The following is a 20,437-nucleotide window of genomic DNA, read 5'->3' as shown; positions in this document are numbered from 1 at the left end:
CGTGGACCGCCTCCTCCAAGTACTGTGCGTGGTGTGTGTGTGTGTGTGTGTGGTGTGTATATGTGTGTGTGGTATATTTGTGGTGCATGTGTGTGTATGCATGTGTGATTTTTGTGTTTATGTGTGTGGTGTATGTGTGTGGTTTTTATGTGCTGTGGTTTGTAATGTATGATGTGTGTATAGTATGTGTATGTGATGTATGTGGTATATGTGTATGTGTGTGCAGTGTGTTAGTGTGTGGTTTGTATGTGTATGTGTGTTGTGTGCTGGGTTTATGTGTGTACAGTGTGTATGTATGGTGTATATAGTATTATTTGTGTGGTGTATGTTTATGTATGCAGTCTGTAGTGTGTGGTTAGTGTGTGTGTGTGGTATGGTTTGTGTGGTATGTATGTGTGTGGTGTGTGTATATGTTTGTGGTTTGTCTGTGTGGCTTTTATCTGTATACATGCATGTGTGGTGTGTGTGTAGTGTATCTGTGTGGTAGTGGGGGTGTAGTGTGTGGTTATGTATGTTATATATAATGTGTGTGGTATATAGTATGGTGGAGTATGTAGTATGTGGTGTGTGATATGTGTAGTGTGTAGTGTGTGTGGTATGTGTAGTAAATGTGGTATGGATGTAGTGTGTGTGTGTGTGTGTGTGTGTGTGTGTGTGCTGTTGCAATTGTATGCATCTTGGAGCCCAGCTTGAGGGAAATGCTTGTTCCAGACTCATGTCAGACTCTCATATGCATGACTTTGACACTTAGGAAACCAATCCCACCTCTCCACCCCCCAGTTTACTTATGCATACAATAGAGACCGGCCAAGTACCCTCCTGGAGAGGATCAGTGAGTACACAAATGTAAAAATGAACAGGTGGGTGGATGAAGGAATAGGTGACAAAGAAGGGTCACTGGGGAGACTAGGGGCTGATGTGGAGACACGTTCAATCTGCAGGGGCTCCTGGCTTTTGACTGGCAGGACTGTCTCCAGACGACAGAGGGTGCTGCTGCGGTGAAGCAGAAGGTGGGCTCTTGCGGCGGTGCCTAGTGACAAGGAGCAAGGATGGCGTGTGGCACAGCCGATCAGGTGCTTCCTGTCATAAGCTGAGTCCTGAGGCAATCCCCAGAACTATGCAACTGGCCATGGTTGTGTACACCTGTAAGTCCAACATACAAGAAGTGGAGAAAAAAGCCGGACAGTGATGGCGCACGCCTTTAATCCCAGCACTTGGGAAGCAGAGGCAGGTGGATTTCTGAGTTCGAGGCCAGCCTGGTCTACAGAGTGAGTTCCAGGATAGCCAGGTCTACACAGAGAAACCCTGTTTCGAAAAAACAACAACACACACAAAAAAAAAAATCAGCCACTGATTTAAGAATAAAAATTAGGGACAGAAACATGGCTCAACCAGTAGAGACGCTTTCTGGTTTCCTAATTTGAACCTGAGTTCAGTCCTGGAGCATCACATAGTGGAAGAAGACAAAGATTTCTGTGGGTTGTCCTCTGACCTCCATAGCATGATGTGGCATTTGTACACACATGTACACACATATGTGCACACACATACACTTAGGTGGACTGTAAAAATTTGTCAGAGAGCAGAGGTCACCTGGGTAGCATCCACTATGACTTGCAGAACAGAGAACGTGACAAGACTTCTGTCTCTGCCACCTCGAGGCAGACCATGACAATCTGAGGTGAGGCCCCAGAACTGGGCAGTATAACCCACATGCTTTCCCAGTGCCTTCTCTACAATAATTCATACTTTGGGGTTTGTTTGTTTGTTTGGTTTGGTTTTTTGAGACAGGGTTTCTCTGTGTAGCCCTGGCTGTCCTAGAACTTACTCTGTAGACTAGCCTGGCCCTGAGCTCACAGAAATCCACCTGCCTCTGCTTCCCAAGTGTGGGAATTAAAGGCATGTGCCACCAACACCCCCGCTACATTTCATGTTTTTAAATTCTCCTTATGACAGTCATCAATGTCCCTCCCAGGAAGAAAAAGAGGAAATGGCCATGGCAGCTCACACTTGTGAGCCCAGCACTGTCCCAGATTCCCATCCTGGGGAACTGTTCAGGTTTCTTTTCTCTCGTGATCACACAGTTGAGAGAAGAAAAGGGTTTATTCAGCTTGTAATTTCAGGTCCAATCCAACACTGAGTGAAGTCAAGGCAGGATCAAGACAGGAACTTGAGGGCAACGTTTCTCATGGCATGTTTTCTGACCAAGGGAATTACTTCACAGCTAAAGAAATACAGCATGGAGGATTGTGGTGGCTGCTCCGATGCTATGTACTAGAATGTTAAATTCTCTACTGAAGGTCTTGTGGAAGTGAATTCTTGGTTATCAGCTTTTTGTAAAAACCTTGTTCATTAATTTAAAACTACTGGTTAAATATAAGTGGCTACAGCCACTGTCCTGGATACCATCAGAGAGCAGCAGCAGCCACGGCCCTGCACTTACTTCCCTGTGGTCACGGGCTTCAACAAGGCCCACACACCAGCAAGCCGAGGCTCAGCTGGTTCTGAGGGAGACTCACCAAGCGCACCGAGTTCTTGCGGGACATGATCAGGGACGTGTGGGGCTTCGAGCCCTACATCTGAGCAACAGTGCATCATGGAGTTACCCAAGATGTCCAAGGACAAGCTGCACTCAAGTTCTTCTAGAAGAGGGTGAGCACACACATCTGCACCAAGAGGAAGCGAGAGGAGATGAGCAACATGCAGGCAGCTGTGAGGAAGGTGGCAGCCAAGAAGGACTGATGAACCAACCATCCGCCAATAAATGAGTGATCTCGCACCAAAGGAAAGAAAAGGAAATGACTATGACCAAGTACTGGAGGGATTAGAGCTAGGCGAGCTTTTGACTTGCCTGGTTGAGAAAGAGAGGAAGAGGAGGAGAGAGAAGGCCCCCATGAGAGCAGATAGACCATGAGCACATTGCCAGAAGAAACAGCAAGTATCTGGGGTACACCACTGGGGAGGTAGCCAGGCCAGCAGTAGAAAAGTAAATTAGGGGTGACCCCCCAGTAATTGTCAAAGACAAATAAAATAACCACAGTCTGGGTCTCATTTATTTGTAAACTAGTCTGGGAGAAGCTTCAACTTGTTGTACTGCAGAGGGTGGTGCTTCCTGCTCACCTGCTCACAGGCTCACACTCCGCCTGCTTTCTTACATAGCCAAGGACCCGGGGTATAGTGCCTCCCACAGCCGGCTGGCCCTTCTATACCAATTAACCATACAGGTAATCCTCCACAGACATGGCCACAGGCTAGTATGATCATGCCATTTCTTCAGCCGATGCTCTCCTCTTAAGTGCTCTATCTTGCTGACAACGATTTGGCTGAATCCCAGAGAATACTATCCCAGGTACCTTGTCCTAGAAATTTGCCCTAGGAATTCCTATAAGCCTCATCTGAGACTGTTCCTGAGTTGAGACAAATTGAACTCTAAGACATCCTCGACAGACCCCTGACTAGAAAGGAGGCTCTTGGAATCCTCTAACATCCCCCTGACTTACGAGGATCTCCACCAGATGAGCCCCTTTTTGCTGTGTGGCCTCAGACCAGTGGCTGACCCTCTCTGGGCCTAGTTTCTGGCTGAGAGCTACAAGCTCAGCCCTACATGACAGCCGCTCTGCCTGTGCATCTGTCTGGCTCAGTTCCAGACAGTAACACAGCAGAGCTATCACATGCTGATCCACGTGACAAGCGGCGGCTGGGGGCTCCATCCCACGCAGAAGGCAAGGCCCTCAGTGGCCACTCAGCTCTACATCTACTCCCAGCTAGTGAATCCTGCAGGTCTGTCAGCGGGGGTGTGGGTCTGAAGGCCTCTCTTGCCCTCCCAGGTAGGCTGGGGAGCGGGGTGAGGCGGTGAAGAGCATCTCCCAGGTGCAAGGTCGGCACAGAGGCCCTGGCCAGCAACCTCCAGGCTGGCCCAGGGCGCCTGCGGGGAAAGACACTGAATGGTGTCCCAGGGCAGAGACACAAAGGATGTTTCTCTCTCCCCCCCACACACATAATCCAATCGCCAGCCTATCTGCCCCAGCTGCTGTTCAGAATCATCCCCCTTTGTGCTGGCTCCCACAGGTGTCCCTGGAGTGGAGCCAGGAACAGCTCTGCACCTGCAGAGAATCGGGACCCCAGGGGCCACCTCAGCAACACAGGGTGGCAGGCAAAGGGGATGTCTTTGGGGAGAGACACGTCTCCAGCTCTATAGTTATAGGCTACCATGCACATCCTACGTGGCCAAGTCCTGTCCCTTAACAGGTCCCATTTTCTCACTATAAAATGTGAGGTTTGGGGGTGACAAGTCTGTAAGTGGGCTTCAGCTGCAAGTAGATCAGATTCACAGGCAGGCAGAGGCCTGGGCTTCAGCTGCCAGAGAACCTGCTCCTGAGACAGTATTTTTAAATTCTGGGTCTAGCCTCTTCTTTTAACAGATGGGGAAACTGAGACTGAGAGTAGCCAAGGCTAGTTGGGGTGTCACGTCTTTCTTGATATTCCAGCCCTCTTTGTCCCCACTTCACACTGAAGTTCCTAGGCTGCAAATACTCCCACATCAGTTTTCCCTTCCTCCCCGTCCACTACCCCCATCGATGCTCAGAAGTGCTGTAACTGAACTGGTGCCTTTCTCTGGGCCCTGCTTCCTTTTCTGCGGTCTGAGAGAGTATCTCTAAACCCCTATGAGATAGATGTTGTGGTAAAATCCCAGCTAGCAGCTTCTACCTGGCCTGGAGCCAAGGTCAGGCACTAGGCCAGGGTGGCCCCGCCCCAGGGGCCGGCGTTGTTGGACCTTGCATAAGGGCAGGGTGCCAGGCAGAGCCGGACAGCCAGGAAGCAGTGCAGCTTGGCGAAGCCTCAGGTACTGTATCCCGGGAAGATGGGAGTAGAACTGTTATTGATCTGTTCCAGCTCCTCTGGGTTGCCAAGCTTCCTGTCTTGTCTGGCAACTGGTGGTTTCACACACAGGCAGCCTGTGTCTTCCAGGCCCTATCTGCCTGAAGCTTGAGGAGAAAAGGGAAGGAAGACACTGAGGGGGAGGGCTGAGAGGCTCGTAGTGCAGGGCCCAGCTAGCCTGTGAGTCTGCACTGGGCTTTCCAGCTCTTCCCCTCCTGGGGGACTCAACATCCTGTGAGGGGGATGAAGGACATGGCTGCCACAGGAGAGTACCCCTGAAGGTCCATTCAGACGTTAGCTGTTTCCAAGGCGCTACTACCAGGCAGGCCTGGCTAGTTGGAGAGACTCCAAAGATCATAGGGAAAACTCTTCCTCAACAATACACTTAGTCAGAGTGAAAGAAAGGCCGGCCCCCCCCCCCCCCCGCTGTGTGTGGGTGTGTGTGTGTGGGAATCTTGTGGTTCCATGGACTTCATATTCTGGGCAGTTTATCTATAGGGAGGGCAGGTGGGCTCAGTCCCCAAACCCAGGAGTGTCTTGGTTTCAGTTCCCCAGGGACCCATAGGTGAGAAAAGCTGCTGCCCAGAGCTTTGGCAACTTCCTAGAACCCAGGGCCAAAGCCAAAACCAGACATAGGCTAGAGATTAAAGCAGGAGTCTCTTAGATTTTAGGACCTGGGGGCCTTTGAGCCTGACTGTGTGACCCATCTCTGGCAGTCCTACTGGAGGTCTCCATACCCTGAGGCCACACCTTAACCTACTATCACCCAGATCCCAACCTTCCTGCATCTCAGGTTGATGCCCTTGCCTGCCCCAAACCCACACTGGACTGAGGTTGCCTTGGGCCCTCATCCTGGTTTCTCCTCTCCCAGTCGTCCCTCTGGCACCATTTGCCACTCACTGGTGCCATCATGACTTAGTGCTTCTGGGGGCTGTGCCTGGACCAAGCCTTTAAACCTCTGCTTTGAGGTTTGCTGCCGCTTCCCCAGCAGCAAGCACTACAAGTGCCAGCAAGAACTTACTCATGTTACCAATGAAAAAAGAGAGCCAAAGAGCCGGGGAAAGCTGCCTGAGGCCCTCGAACCAGTAAGTGAGCTTGCTGGGACTTGTGCCCAGGTCACTGAGCCCCTAATTATGGAGGCCTGAGGTGTAGTTGAAGAAACTGAAGTAGGCTTGTCTCAAGTTCTCTATGTAGCCAAGGATAACCCTGAACTCTTTGACTTTACAGCTCCACTTCCCAAAGAATCAAATTCCATTCTTCATGCATACTAGACAAGCCAAGTGAGCTGTGTCTTCAGCCCCTCTTTAGTAGTCATTCTTATTTTTGTATGTTCTTATAAAACATTTGTTTATAGCTAAACAGTGGTAGTGCAGGCCTTTAATCCCAGGACTCAGAGGACTCTCTGAGTTCGAGGCCAGCCTGGTCTATAGAGTAAGTCCCAGGACAGCCAGGACCTTTTATGTATATGAGTCTCTATCTGCATGCATGCCTACATTCCAGAAGAGGGCATTAGATCCCAGTATAGATGGTTGTGAGCCACCATGTAGTTGCTGGGAATTGAACTCAGGACCTCTGAAAGAGCAAACAGTGCTTTTAACCGCTGAGCCATCTCTCCAGCCCTTGTTGGTGTTTTATTTTGTTGTTGTTTTTGACTAGGGTTTTGCGTAGCTTTGGTTCATATGGAATTTGCTAGAACTCACAGTAATCCTCTTGCCTCTGTCTCTCTACAGCTGGAATTACAGGCATGGCTCATCATGCCAGGTTGATTACTGTGTTTAGAGAGATTCCCCAGGCCCATGGTCCTACTTAGACCCTAGGGAAACACAAATAACATAGAAACTCCCACCCCAGCCTCAGGGAGAAGCCCTGGGCTCACCAGCTCTGAATCTAAGAAGCTGAGCCAAGGGCTTGGACAGCGGCATGGTGGAGATCAGGAGAAACGTTAGGATTGAGACCTGAGAGAGCCACTCTTCACGCTCCTTGGGCTTTTCTCTTCCTCCTGGTCCTGAATCTGCAGCTCACAAGTGTTGCTTCCTCCCGAGGATTGTCTGCTTCTCCCCCACCCTCAGGCTGCCAGGTTCTCATGCTCCCGGAACAGGGAGTCTGAAGCAGGCAGCTTCTGTGCATCTGGACCTGGACTGAGGTTTTTCCAGTGTGAAGGAGCTGGATGTACTCAGGCTAGTCCCTGTCCTCCCTGTGCCCTGTCTTTGTTTCCTTCAGGGGGGTGAAGAACAATCCCCGTGCTGTTGTCGGGTTTAAAGGAGTCAGGACAGACATCGTTACTGTTTGAGCCAGGGTGGGATATCCCGGGGAACTAGGGTACAGCCCAGTAGAGTTACACAGGAATCCCCAAGGGTATGTCTACTATGGTTTCCTAGTTCTTCTGTGATGTCTTAGTCTAAGCTTCCTGATCCCAGGTGACAGATGGCCTTGGCTCCTCTGCTTACTCAGGTCCAGCTTGGCTCTCTAGCCCCTGGTGGACACACCCTTAGTCCACAGTGACCAACCTCCAGGGGGCATTATGGGCCAGGCGGGCACTCCTGCAGGAGAGGTGTGTGTCCTGCTGCCATGGTGAGTTGGCATCAGTGTTGCTAGGAGCACTTCTAGAATGTTCCGCAAAGACCTCACCCACAGAGCTCCATGCCCACAGTGTTTGGTAGCATGCCTTACATTTTTGTGGGCTCTAAAGAGATTCCAGTGAGCAGGGAGTGACTTTTGGGGGTGTCATTTCTTTTTTCTTTTCTCCTGGGTATGTGTGTTCTGCATGTTCACATGTGAGTAGGCTCACTGTATGGGGTTGCACATGTGTGCGTGAGGAGGCCTGAGATGGATGTTGGAAGCCTTTCTTCATAGCTTCCCACTTTGAGACAGAGTCTCTCAGTCAAACCCAGAGTTGGCCAAGATGAGCAGTGTCATTAGCCACCGTGCTCCAGGGAGTCCTCTCTGGTTTCCGAGGCTAGAATTATAGGAAGGTCACCTGCCCACTGGCATTCTCCTGGGTCTGGAAACCTGAACCCTGGTCCTTTTGCTAGGACAGCAAGAACTTTAACCACTGAGCATCTCCCCCCCTCTCTGCCGGTGATTCGTGGGCCCTGGCCTCCCCTGAACTTCCTGGGAATCACAAAAGCCTGTATAGTAGTCTGCAAACCAGGGCTCTTTCTCCTCTGACGGCCGGGAAACTGAGGCAGGTCACCCAAGATCTCACAACTAGTAGAAGCAGAGACTGGAGACACATTGATAATGCTCTAGGAGCAGGTGGTGATGCTGTCTCCCACAATCTCAGCTTGTCTTGTTGGAACAGGAGGCCTGGAGGGTCAGTACTGGTCCTTCGGCAAAGCCTTTGGGGTGGCTTATGGCTCCAGATCAACTGTTCTCCACACACCAGTCCCAAAGGCCTCCCAGGTAGCTGCCTGACAGTGGCAAAGTGCTGATGCCCACCCTAGGCCAGAGGCAGACAGCAAGGCCCGTCTTCAAAGCTGTCAGCTAAAGCAAGCATGGTGCTGTTTGCCCATAAACCTGGCAGTTAGGAGATATAAGCAGGAGAAACCCGAGTTCAAGGGCATCTCAGCCTTATAGAGAGTTTGAGGGCAGTTTGTCTCACATTCAACCAAACCAAACCGAACACCCAGGGCTGGAGAGATGACTCAGCACATGAAGTCCTCGCCAGCAAGTGTGAGGACCAGAGTTCATATCCCAGAACCCAGTGTGCTGGGATGTGACAGCTGCCTGGAATTCCATAACCTGAAGGTAAAGATGGTGGGTCCCCAGAGCAAGCTATCTACTTACACTAGTTTCAAGACTTTTTATTTTTATTATGTGTATGTGTGAGCGCAGGTGCATGCAGAGGCCAGAGGTGTCAGGTCCTCTGGAGCTACAATTAACAGATGTGGGTGCCAGGAATTGAACTTAGGCCCTCTGGAAGAGCAGCAAGCGCTCTTAGTGCTGAGTCATTTCTCTAGCCCTGGACTGGTCTTATCTGTGAACTCTGGGCTCAGCTGAGAGACTCTTGACTCAATAGGCTGCAGAGTGATTGAGAAAGATACCGGGATTAGCCTTGGGCCTCCATGTGCACGGAAGTGGAAACACACATACACACATGCATGTACATCACACACAGAGGCAAAATTTTAAAAATGCAAACCAACAATAACAACGACAAATCCCCATTCCTCCAGCAACTGGGAAGTTTGGGGCACTTAGCCCCAAGAAATGAGTTAAATAGGCAAAGTGGGGTTGGCCTCCTGGTCCTGTGGGAGGGGACAATAAGTGGAGGTAGGCAGAGGGTAACTAGGTTTCCATCCTATAGGGCCACACTGTACAAAGCCAAGTGGAGCCAAGGGGCCACTGTGGATAGATAAAGGAGCATTGGAGTGGGCTTCCTGGAGGAAGAGGCTTCAGTTACACTGAGTGCTGAAATCAGAGAGGAAGTGAAGAAAGGGCGGGCTCCTAACGGTCCTAGGCACCAAGTCTAGGAGTGAATTTGTCACAGGGCTCCTCTGATGAGCCCAGGGGAGTCTCAAGCCCTCTCCCTGTCTGCCAGTCCTGGCTCATGACTGAGCCACCTATAAACAGACATGAGCCCAGGGGAGTATCCGGCCCCTTCTGTCTGCCAGTCCTGGCTGGTGACTGTCACCCCATCTAGCTCTTCTCCTCAGCTGTCACTATCTCTTGTGTTCCAGTTGGTGTCATGGCTGAGGTGGGCAGGAGGGCCTCTGGGAAGCCCAAGCTGTTCTTCCCTTTGTGCCAAGGAGACACAAGAGTGTTGTCACAAAGGTCTAGTAACTCCTCTTCCCAAGGTCAGCCAAGGTGTCCAAACTGTCACCACTCAGCGGGCTCCTCCTGTGCCCCTGAGCTGTGGTCGCTGCACTGGTATCCCTCACTGTAGCCCATTGCTGCCCACTTTACCCAGGCCAGGCAGTGGAAAGTACCCCCTGGGAGGGCACTAGAGCAGGAGGGGCATTGACTTGGGTCAGAGCTAATCTTCACTGAAGAAGCAGGACCCGGGCTCAGCGGCCCAGCCTTAAAGGCTGGTGAACAGCCCATTCTCTGTCCTGTAGCTTCCTGTAAGTCTACCTGGCAAAAGGAGACATGCCTCTTATGTCTGGCTGTGTCTCATAAGGACACAATGGTCACTCTTGTCACCACTGGAATTATCCAAGAGAGACCCTGGGAAGGCTCTGAGTCACTGGAATGGGCAGGGGCTGAAGAGTGTCACAAAAGTGAGGGCAGCCCCAGCCACCTGATTCACACTGCACTGTCCTGCAGGATGGACTCACTTGAAGACAAGCTTCAGCAGCTGCGAGAGGCCTTCAAGGCAGGGCGGACAAGGCCAGCTGAGTTTCGGGCTGCACAGCTGCAAGGCCTGGGTCACTTCCTCCGAGACAACAAACAACAGCTGCAGGAGGCGCTGGCCCAAGACCTGCACAAGGTGGCAAGGAACAGGGAAAATGGGGTAGGAGTGTGTGTGCCCCCAGGTCAGCAAGAGTGGTACAGCCGGGGTAAGGAGCAGGGCTCAGGCACATCCTCCAGGAAGAGAAGCTGAAAGTCTAGGGGACCACAGCTCCTTTTGTGAGACACAGCAGACTGTTTGACCCTTCCAGCTGCCCTCCATCTACTCTGCAGCTGCTTATGAAAGACTTGATATGTGCTTGGTACTGGCACCAGTCTAGGGTCTGGAGAGATAGAGCAAAGCAAAGTCCCTGTGTCTACAGAGCTGACCTTTGCAGGGGACGGGCTGTGCATGCTGCCTGGTAACATGGAAGGTGTACACACTCCAGTGTTAAGAGGGGCCAGCCCAAGAAGCTGGCTTGTATGTGGAGGTCAAAGAAGGCTTTTCTAAGAAGGGAGGAGTGACTCCGAACAGACAGTAAGTAGGAGAGAGAAAGCGCTGCGTGGACATTGGAGGAAGTGGCCCACCAACATAAGCAAAGGTCCTGAGGCAGGAGAGCTTGGTGTGTCTGTAACTGAGAAGCTGCAGAAGCCAGAGTGGCTGGGGCAGGGAGAGTAAGAGAAACAGAGAGATATGGAAGAGAAGGCCTGAGGAAGTGGGCCACACTCTGGAGGACTTGGATCTCACTTGGCACTGTAGACATCACAGCCTCTGTACCTGTAAGCCCTGTGGCTCCCTCCCAGTCCCAGCAGCAGCCATACAAGGCCCCCCCAGTCCTGAGATGGCTGTCCAAGGGATTGCCCCCAAGGAGTTCCTCTTCCCTGTATCCCCTGTGGTTACCTTAGAGACACTCCCCAACCCCAGTCCCAGACTCCTGGGACTGACTCCTGCAGCTTCTCACCAGCCCCACTCAGCACCCAGGACACCTGACCTTTCCCCCTTCAGCTCAGGTTCCACCTCTGCTTTCTCATCCGATCCCAGAAACCTAGACCTTACAAAGGATGCAGCAGCCCAGAAAATTCAACCAGGTGCCTCCCTCTGATCCAGTCAGACTACTCTCACTGTCTCCTCCCTTGGCAGGCCAGGTGGCATCTGCCCAGTGCCATGGTCATTCCCTCATGCCACCCCTGGCACTCCTCCTGCTGGGCAGTCACAGCCAGTTAGCCCTAGAGGAGGGATCAGAGAACTCAGTTTCTTGCCCAGAGACACACAGTCAGGAAAAGCTGAGGCCAAGGAAGAGCCATGTTCATAGAACCCTGCTCTATTGAGGTCACTGTGCCCCCTGGGTGTAGACTGATTTCTAAGCCCACCCAAACCTCCCTAGGGTCCTCAGGAGCTGCCAGGCTTTCCATAAGCTGTGTATGGCTGAAACTTGCTGGACCAGGCTCAGCTTCTTGAAAGCATGGTGGTGTTGGGTTGTACAAGATGCCCACCAAGCTTTGCATGAGTATTCCGTTGTTCAGTGTTGCCTGGTGCTCTGAACCGCCTTTCCAGGCCTTCATCTTCTGTTACCAGAGCACTTGGTAGCATCCCCCTGGGCTGTAGGAAATAAGAAGAGAAGACTCATGCCTTGTGCCCCATGCTCTGTATCCTGTGCTGTGCAGAAGCAGAACAAGCCCTGAGCAGCCACAAGGGCCTTTGTACCTGCTAGGATCTCTTCCCGCTATTTACTCTGCCTCCAGGTGCCCAGGGCTCCCAGGAGTGGGTGAATGAATGAATGAATGAATGAAAGGATAAAGAGATGCAGGTCCTACAGGAAGGAAGCTATGCCCACTTCATTCAGCCCTGACCCTCACTCCTTTCTGTAGTCAGTCTTTGAGTCAGAGGTGTCTGAGATTGCCATCAGTCAGGCTGAGGTGGACCTGGCCCTCAGGAACCTGCGGTCTTGGATGAAAGATGAGAAAGTGTCCAAGAATCTGGTAAGTTGGAGGAGGAGGGGGCAGGGGGCAAGAGGGCTTTGGTAATTTCTTGTTCCCACCTTGTGGCTACACAGAGCCTCACTGCTCACCCCTGGCCCAGGCTACACAGCTGGACTCAGCCTTCATCCGGAAGGAGCCCTTTGGTCTCGTGCTGATCATCGTGCCCTGGAATTACCCCTTGAACCTGACACTTATACCGCTGGTGGGGGCCATTGCTGCAGGTGAGGAGACCTCCATCTTCCCACAGCCTTCACTGGAGAGCTCAGGGCTACCTAGGAACCCGGAAAGGGAAGACAGGAGGACTGGGCCTCTGCTCCTAAGTGGCCTTATCCATCACTTCTGATTCCTCATCTGAGGGTGGGTGTGGACACATACCTGCATGGCTGCCCTCTCCTAGCGTTCCCTCTATGCTGGCTGCAGGGAATTGTGTGGTACTCAAGCCCTCAGAGACCAGCAAGGCCACTGAAAAGATCCTGGCTGAGGTCTTGCCCCGCTATCTGGACCAGGTAAGCAGAGATAGTCGAGTTCCTGTACTTGGCTAGCAGGGCTCTTCTGAGTTGCATGGTCTTAGCTATACTACCTTCTCTTGCCCTCAGCTTCCCTTTTAGGATCTAGCCCACATAGTCTGTCCCCTCAAGTCCCAAAGCTGGCCCTAGCATCACTTTTTCTCTTGGTCTAGTGTTCAGCTATCCCCTGCCCCAGGAAGTTCTCAGGAAGGATTGTACATGCCTGGGTGAAGCAGAGTGGGTGGGATGCAGGCAGGGTGGACCACCCCTGAACTCAGAAGCTGGGTCTGAGGACATCTGCCTGCTTCCACAGAGCTGCTTTGCTGTGGTGCTGGGTGGGCCTCAGGAGACTGGGCAGTTGCTGGAACACAAGTTTGACTACATCTTCTTTACAGGTAAGGCTCCAGGGTGGCTCCAGCCTCCGCAGCCTTAGGGAGAAGAGCAGAATCCCATGTTCACACACACCAGTTACCTCCCTAACCTCAGCCTTATTAGTAAAAGTCTGCCCATGTCAAGCTTCTACTGCACCAAGCCCTGACAGCAGACCCCCATGGCCTCCCTTCGGCTTTGGTAGGTGAGAGGCTGGCTCAGGATACTGAAGGGCAGCGCTGTCCGACACAAGGTTGCCCTGTTGGCCAGGATAGAATTTGTACCCAAGCTCTTACAGACTAGCTCCCAGAGGTCACCTGCCATTACACTAGCTTGTCCCAGGTCCCAGATGTCTGCTTCGAGGGACCAAGATGAAGCTTCTGGATGATGTAAAAGGTGGAGTAGGTGGTGGGCAGTGTATCCAAGGCCTGAGCTGACTGGTTTCTGACTTACATGTGGTTAGAGCAGGGGAGAAGTGGGTATTGGAATTTTCTCTAGACTTTGCCTCAAGTCTAGGATAAGCCCAGCTGGGAACAGGGAAGGCTGCTGGAGCAAAGGCAGATTGGTCTTCCCTATGGGGAAAGTCACTGGTACAGTCTCATAAGTAGGCAAGGCAGGAGGCAGGGAGTGTCATCAAAGTCACCTCCATACCCTCAGCCCTAGTGGCCCTTAGGTTTGGGTCCTCAGGGCCAGGTACAGAGGCAAGGCAAAGCCCAAGGCCAGTTTCCAAGTCAGGTCCTAACAAACCAGACTGGGATCTTGGTGCAAAATCCCATGACTAATCCAGTCAGTTTGCTCATCTGTAAAACTGAGGCTATCCAAAGCCAAGATCTGCCTAGAAGAAAAAGGTTTGTATCCAGCATACAGTCCTTAGGAAGTGTTCGTTGAACCCCCTCCTTCAGGCAGGGGATCTCTGTTGAGTACATAGACTGTAGGTCGTGTCCAAGGCTGTCTGTTCTGGAGTCTTCTGTGTTTGAGGTGCTGGGACTCAAACTCAAAACTTCATGCATGGCAAGCAAGTGCTCTCCACAGAGCTCAACTCTCAGCCCGAGGTGGGGCTGCTGCTCTTGTTTGGGTTTGGCTTGTTCGCCCCCACCCGCCGAACAAGGTCTCAGGTATCCCCCACTGGCCTCAAATCACCACAGAACTGAGGGTGACCATGTACTCTGGATACTCTTACCTCTGAGTGCAGGGGTTCCAGGAGCACACCTCCACAGGTGGCTCAGGGGTTCCAGGAGCGCACCTCCACGGGTGGCTCAGCACTAATTGAGATAGGATCTCACACTGTAGCCCAGACTGGCATTGAACTTGAAGTAATCTTCTACCTCAGCTTCCAGAGCACTGAGATCACAGGCAAGTGTCCCTGTCCCCAAAGCGCCTGTGGCAGGGAAGGGCTGGGACAGGCTGGAGTATGAGCGGATGAGGGAAGGAGTGGAGGACTTGGGGAGTAGCCCGTAGAGCAGAAACTCAGGGAAGACAGAGAATATGAAACAGGGAGGAGAGTCCTAAGCATCAGTCAGGCTAGACTGGCTCTGGCCTTAGAGGACAAGGCAAAAGCTATCAGAGGTTTCAGAAGATGGAAAGGTGGTTAGTCCTGTGGTGGGATGGAGAGTAAGCTTCAGGGTGGACCAGGGACAGAAGCAGATACAGGTAGAAGCAGAGAGGCTTCACTTAGAAGGGAGTCATGGAATCCAACTTACTGCTGGGAGTGCAGAATAAACTTTAGAGCCCCTGTGCAGGGACCCAGGTGAGGCCATACACCTAGCCAATTGACTTGTGAGTTACTCTAGGACCTTTCCATGTACCCAGGGAACCCTTATGTAGGGAAGATCGTCATGGCGGCTGCTGCCAAACACCTGACACCCATCACCCTGGAGCTGGGGGGTAAGAACCCCTGCTATGTGGATGACAACTGTGACCCCCAGACAGTGGCCAACCGTGTGGCCTGGTTCCGCTACTTTAACGCTGGCCAGACCTGTGTGGCCCCCGATTATGTGCTGTGTAGCCAGGAGATGCAGGAGCGGTTGGTGCCTGCCCTGCAGAATGCCATCACGCGTTTCTATGGAGACAACCCACAGACCTCCCCCAACCTGGGCAGAATCATCAACCAGAAGCATTTCAAGCGGCTCCAGGGATTGCTGGGCTGTGGCCGTGTAGTCATCGGGGGCCAGAGCGATGAGGGAGAGCGCTACATTGGTGAGTCTCCCTCTAACCTAGGCTGTGACCTTCCCAAGCCAGAGGAGCCCATGCTGGACTGCAGGCCTCAGCTTATGTCTGAATACATTCCATACCTCTGGAAGCTGGCCCGAGCACACAGCTCCAGTACACAGTACCCAGTGCCACAGTGCCTCATCAATGTGGGTCCTCACAAAAACCCAGGACCCAGTGAGCTGTGACCTCACTCTAGAGGTTCAGAGTGTGGCTTAAACTTCTGTTCTAGCTCTTGCTGTTCTGTGAGACTCCAGACCCCAAACCTGAGGTCCTAGGAACTCAGATCCTGGACTTACTTGTACACAGGCTCTGTCCTTATTGGAGCCCCTCTTTCTGGATATGGTCTTGCCTATGGGTGAGGCTGGGTTGCTTCTTGTATTGCAGCCCCCACAGTGTTAGTGGACGTGCAGGAGACAGAGCCAGTGATGCAGGAGGAGATCTTTGGTCCCATCCTGCCCCTGGTGACCGTGAGGAGCCTGGATGAGGCCATTGAGTTCATCAACCGGCGGGAGAAGCCGCTGGCACTGTATGCCTTCTCTAAGAGAAGCCAGGTGGGACCAAGTACCAGTGGGCTGTGGGAGGGGTGGCAACAAGGGGCACAGCCCCTCTGGGTAGTTACAGAGCTTTAAGCATGGTGGCTTCCTGGCTTTGTCCCTGTCCTCCCTCCCAAAAGTCAAACCTTCTTCAGGGCAAACTATCCTGGATGCCATCACACTGGGCCAAACAATTTTTTGAGATGAGGTCGCATGTATCCCAAGCACATACATGGTACACATACATAGATACAGGCAAAATATAAACACAGACTAAATACATCTTAAAGATTAAAAACAAACGACAAGTCTATGTAGTAAGGGGATAGGTTAGACAGCTGAGCCAGTAAAGACGTCACAAAGCCTGGTGACCTGAGTGCAATCTCCAAGAATCCTGAGGGAGAACAACAGACTCCCACAAAGTTTTCTCCCAAAAGATCTTCACATGACTAGTGACCAGTGTCTCACTAGTCTCTTTCTTACACACATAAACACGCAATAAAATGTAATAAAATTTAAAACAACAAAAAAACCCCACCAAGTAAGTTACATACCCAGCTGTCACCATTCTTAAAATAAAACACACTTTACTTATATGAAACTTTAAGTGTACAAAAAGCCACAAAGGCAGTAGACTCCCCATGTACCCCACAAGCAGTTCCCCATGACAGACCCTGGCACACCCCAGAGCCAGCAGGCATCACCACCACTGCCCCTCGATCTGTGCCTCGGGTGCTCTGGGTCTTGTGCTGCATGGACTCGGCCTCGGCCAAGGTTTCTGCAATGTCCCCAGTTTCCTGCTTTCTCACAACTCAGTATCAGGGAATGGGATTTCTAGAGCGAATGCCTCTGGGGGATCACAGAGCCACACATACGTAGGGAGTTGGAGGTCACTTGAGCAAGTCCATGTCTGCTAGAAAGCTCTGCTGAGAGCTGTTCTGTCCTGTCTGGAGTATCTGAGCATGCCTCCGTGATGACCCCGAGGGGAGGCAGTGTGCCGGAGCTCTCCCTATGGAGGGGATAACCACCATGTTACCGCAGACATGTTCTAGACCCCAGGGGAACTGTCTGTCTCCTGAGCCATTTATTTAGTTAAAACAGCCTCTTGTGTGTGCTGTCAGCTTAGCAGTTTTTTATTACATTTGTATATATTTGTGTGTACATGCAGAGGTTGGAAGACATCTTGAGGGGTCAGTTCTCTCCTTCTAACTTGTAGCTCCTGGGCATCAACCTTAGGTCATCAGGCTTGGCGGCAAGCGGCAAGTCCCACTGAAACACGTCACTAGTCTGAGCTTTAAAAACAATTTTTTCTTTTACATTTATTTGTTGTGTGGTGGTCAGAGGACAACTTGAGGAGTCCAGTCTCTCCTTCTACCATGTGTTTTGGGGATAAAGTCAGAGTGTCAGCAAGAGACTTTACACACTGAGCCATCTCAGCAGCCCTTTTAATGAGGTGGGGTCACAAATAGCTCAGGCTAGCCTTCAACTCACTATGCAGCTACGGATTACCTTGAACGCCTGACCCTTGCACCTTCACTGGTATAATTACAGGGGCATGCCACCCACAGTATCCAACACGGTGTCTGACTATGCAAGCCTCTGGGCTGTCCTGGCTCTGCCCTGTGGCCACTTCCTCTCGATCTACATTAAAGTCTCTGTTGGGACCATCTCAGGCTCACCTTCAAACTCAGCCATTCCTCTATGGAACCTTTAGAAAACACAACACAGCACTTTCAGCAGAGAGAGCCAACTGCCCCTCAGTCTCCTGAACCCAGCACTGATGTGAGACCAGGCTGTCCTTCAGCCTGCTCTCCCTCTGATGTGACTGTTGCTCTGGGCAGCCTCAGGCTGAGACAATGCTAAGACCTGGTAAGATCTACTTCACCAGACAGGGCTTAACTCAGAGTTGTCATCAGAGGGCATTAAGTAGGGCAAATTCATCTCCTTCCCCTTCAGCATTTAAGGGAACTGCAGACAGGAGAAAACCCTCCAGAAAGTCAGGCAAGGCTGAGCTCGGGCAGCTAAGCCCAAGCCTGACCTTAGCAACCCAAACCCACCCCACAGCCCCCTTCCTTCTCTGGAAGAACTGTCTCATTTAGAGTAAGACTCAGTAGCTATCCTACCACCTCCTTGACACCTCACTTTGTCCCTACTCTGCCTGTCTGAGTGGATGATGCCAGGTCCTATGACTTATTCTTGGGCTTGTGTCTCAACACCCTGCTAGAGACACATACAGGCAGATACATGGAGAGTCTGTCCCCATTATGCCCATCTTGGACCTCAGGCCCTCACTGAAACAAGGTCCATTCTGGTGTGCTGTCAAGTTCCTCTTTCTCTCCCAGGTCGTCAACCAGGTGTTGGCCCGGACCAGCAGCGGGGGCTTCTGCGGGAATGACGGCTTTATGCACATGACCCTGGCCAGCCTTCCTTTTGGAGGAGTGGGTAGGTAGCAGCAGAGCCCTGCCCTTCTGGGCTGATCCCCACCTGCATCCCCATCCTGCTACTTGACCGCATTAACTGCAGAGGATGCGCTCCAGTGCAGTGGGCAGGAGCGGGAGCCCCTCTCCCCTGACAGTGTCCACCTAGCCTGCCTCTCTCCCACCTCCCTACAGTCTATGGTGGAACTTTCCAGATATGCTTGCACTAAACATGTGGGTGAGAAGCCATGGAGAGATCATTTTGCTGGGTTTATAAAAACACACCAGTTGCCTCTGGCCACTAAGTTCTTTGTCTCTCCCCGAGTCTTAGTCAGCCATCCCATACAGTCCTGGATTTCAACTCCATGGCAGGGCCTAATGATACGTCTTCAGCCTTCCCAAGTCCCTGCAAACCCATCTCTGGGTATCTGTTTCCAGGAGGCCAGGGATGTAGAGCTGTCCCATCCCTCGACCTCCAACTTCAAACCTCACAGCTGTATTCCAGCAAGCCCACAGGCATGTGACCAGAGCGGCCACTTCTCCTTTAGGCCCACTTCCTCACTGAAAGTGTCCTGGTCCTTCCACCCGGTCAGGCTCAGTATCAGAGCAAGTGACAGCACTGCCCAGGAGTCCTGCTCCTATCCCCCCTTAGTCTCTTGTGGCAGCTACTGAACTTGACTCTCACATGTTACCCTTCTCCACACACACTATCTGGCTGACTCCACATTCCTCTGGCTTCACTCAGTTTAAACAAGCCAGCTTCATTACCTCCAACTCCATCCAGGCAATGTCCCCTGGACGTTCTGGGTTGAGTCTTATCCCTTCTTAGACAGTAAGAGCTATACAAGTTTGAAGATATCTGCCACAAACCTAGAAGGAAGGTGCCACTCTCACAGAGCCTGAGGCAGTCACTTGCCCAGAGTGACACTTGTGTTCAGGACAGGGCTGGGATTCAACATTGGGCAGCCTGGCTCCAGAATTCATGCCCATGGCCTCAGTTTGTCTGTCCCTCAGGACACCTGGTAAACTGGTTGGGGCAAGCTCAGTGCTCATCCATAATGCCTTGTGACTAGCCAACTGAACAGACAGAGAAACAGAGGCTAAGACAGCCTACCTGTCAGCCCAAGTCTATGTGATGTCCCCTCAGTTGGCCCGTAAAGACCTAAAGACCCACATTCTGTGCTGCCACAGGAACCAGCGGGCTGGGCAGGTACCACGGCAAGTTCTCCTTTGACACCTTTTCCAACCAGCGTGGCTGCCTGCTGCGAAGCCCCGGAATGGAGAAGATCAACAACTTGCGTTACCCGCCCTACTCCAGTCGCAAACTCAGGGTGTTGCTGGTGGCCATGGAGGAGAGGTGCTGCAGCTGCACGCTGCTGTAAGCAGGAATGCTGGGGCACAGCTGCAGAGGAAGTGGCCTGCTAGGGCCCAGGCCATAGAGCAGTTTGCTCAGCCCTTCTTGGTGCAGCCCTCCACCTCCTGGGGCTCCCCTTTTTGGACCTTTGAATGAGATAGGTTAAGGGTAGAAATGTAGGAAGGGATACAGTAACCTGCCAGTTCCCTCCAGTGCTAGCCATAGAATCTTCGAGAAAAAGGGCACTTCTGAACTACCCATCTTCTTGTGTTGCAAGGGAGCAGTGATATTTGTCACGGTCATACTCTGTGACCAGGCATGTCTGGATCTTCTGAACCTCGGTTTTCTATCTGTACAATGGAGATAAATAAACAAAACTGCCTATGGTCGCTGTAAGTATTAAATTAGGAGGACTGACTCCAAGCTACAGGTGTCTTGCCTTTTTTGGAGTGGAGATGCTGCCTCTATGGTAAGATTAAGATCCTCCTCCAGCTACTCCTCACCCCTCGCCTCACATGGCATCCCCATCTTGTCCCATGCAGACCCTTCCCCATTCTACTCAGCGGTGAAACATTCCACCAGTCTGAGCTCCATCTGCATGGGGTGGAGCTTCTAGCCATTCAACTGCTAAAACCCAAAATTGTGACATCCTGTCTCTACTCCTGGCCTGGCTTTTGACCAAGTCAACATGTCCTTCCTGGCCTGTCGTATTCCTCACCGCCAGCTTAGAAACTACTTTCTAAAGGAAGCCTTCCCTGATCACCCCATAGAAGGCATGTAGACTTGACAGAAGTCCTGCTACCCACGACCGTTACAAGGACCAGAAGAAGCCGAGTGGTTAAAGCGCTAACGAGCTGCCGC

At 51.9% G+C, this 20,437-nt stretch overlaps 1 protein-coding gene across 5 annotated transcripts; it reads left to right on the top strand.

The window, feature by feature from the left end:
- The first annotated feature begins 3,659 nt into the window (after positions 1-3,659).
- On the top strand, positions 3,660-19,999 carry Aldh3b1 (aldehyde dehydrogenase 3 family member B1). Of its 5 annotated transcripts, none has more exons than XM_076914656.1 (10): positions 3,660-3,780; positions 10,144-10,330; positions 12,076-12,186; positions 12,287-12,407; positions 12,607-12,692; positions 13,006-13,087; positions 14,871-15,257; positions 15,657-15,823; positions 18,148-18,247; positions 19,414-19,999. In XM_076914656.1, exons 2-10 carry the CDS (start codon positions 10,145-10,147, stop codon positions 19,602-19,604), a joined length of 1,431 nt encoding a protein of 476 aa, XP_076770771.1. In that variant the 5' UTR covers positions 3,660-3,780; position 10,144; the 3' UTR covers positions 19,605-19,999. The 5 variants fall into 5 exon arrangements, with proteins under 5 accessions (XP_076770771.1, XP_076770774.1, XP_076770775.1 ...); XM_076914659.1 differs by having other exon boundaries at positions 3,661-3,780; positions 10,144-10,306; XM_076914660.1 differs by having other exon boundaries at positions 3,688-3,827.
- The last annotated feature ends 438 nt before the right edge of the window (positions 20,000-20,437 follow it).

This window comes from Arvicanthis niloticus, chromosome 1, assembly GCF_011762505.2.
Source record: "Arvicanthis niloticus isolate mArvNil1 chromosome 1, mArvNil1.pat.X, whole genome shotgun sequence".
Lineage (NCBI taxonomy): Eukaryota > Metazoa > Chordata > Mammalia > Rodentia > Muridae > Arvicanthis > Arvicanthis niloticus.
Note: the sequence above shows the minus strand (reverse complement) of the source record. Positions and strands in the feature narration are given on the sequence as shown.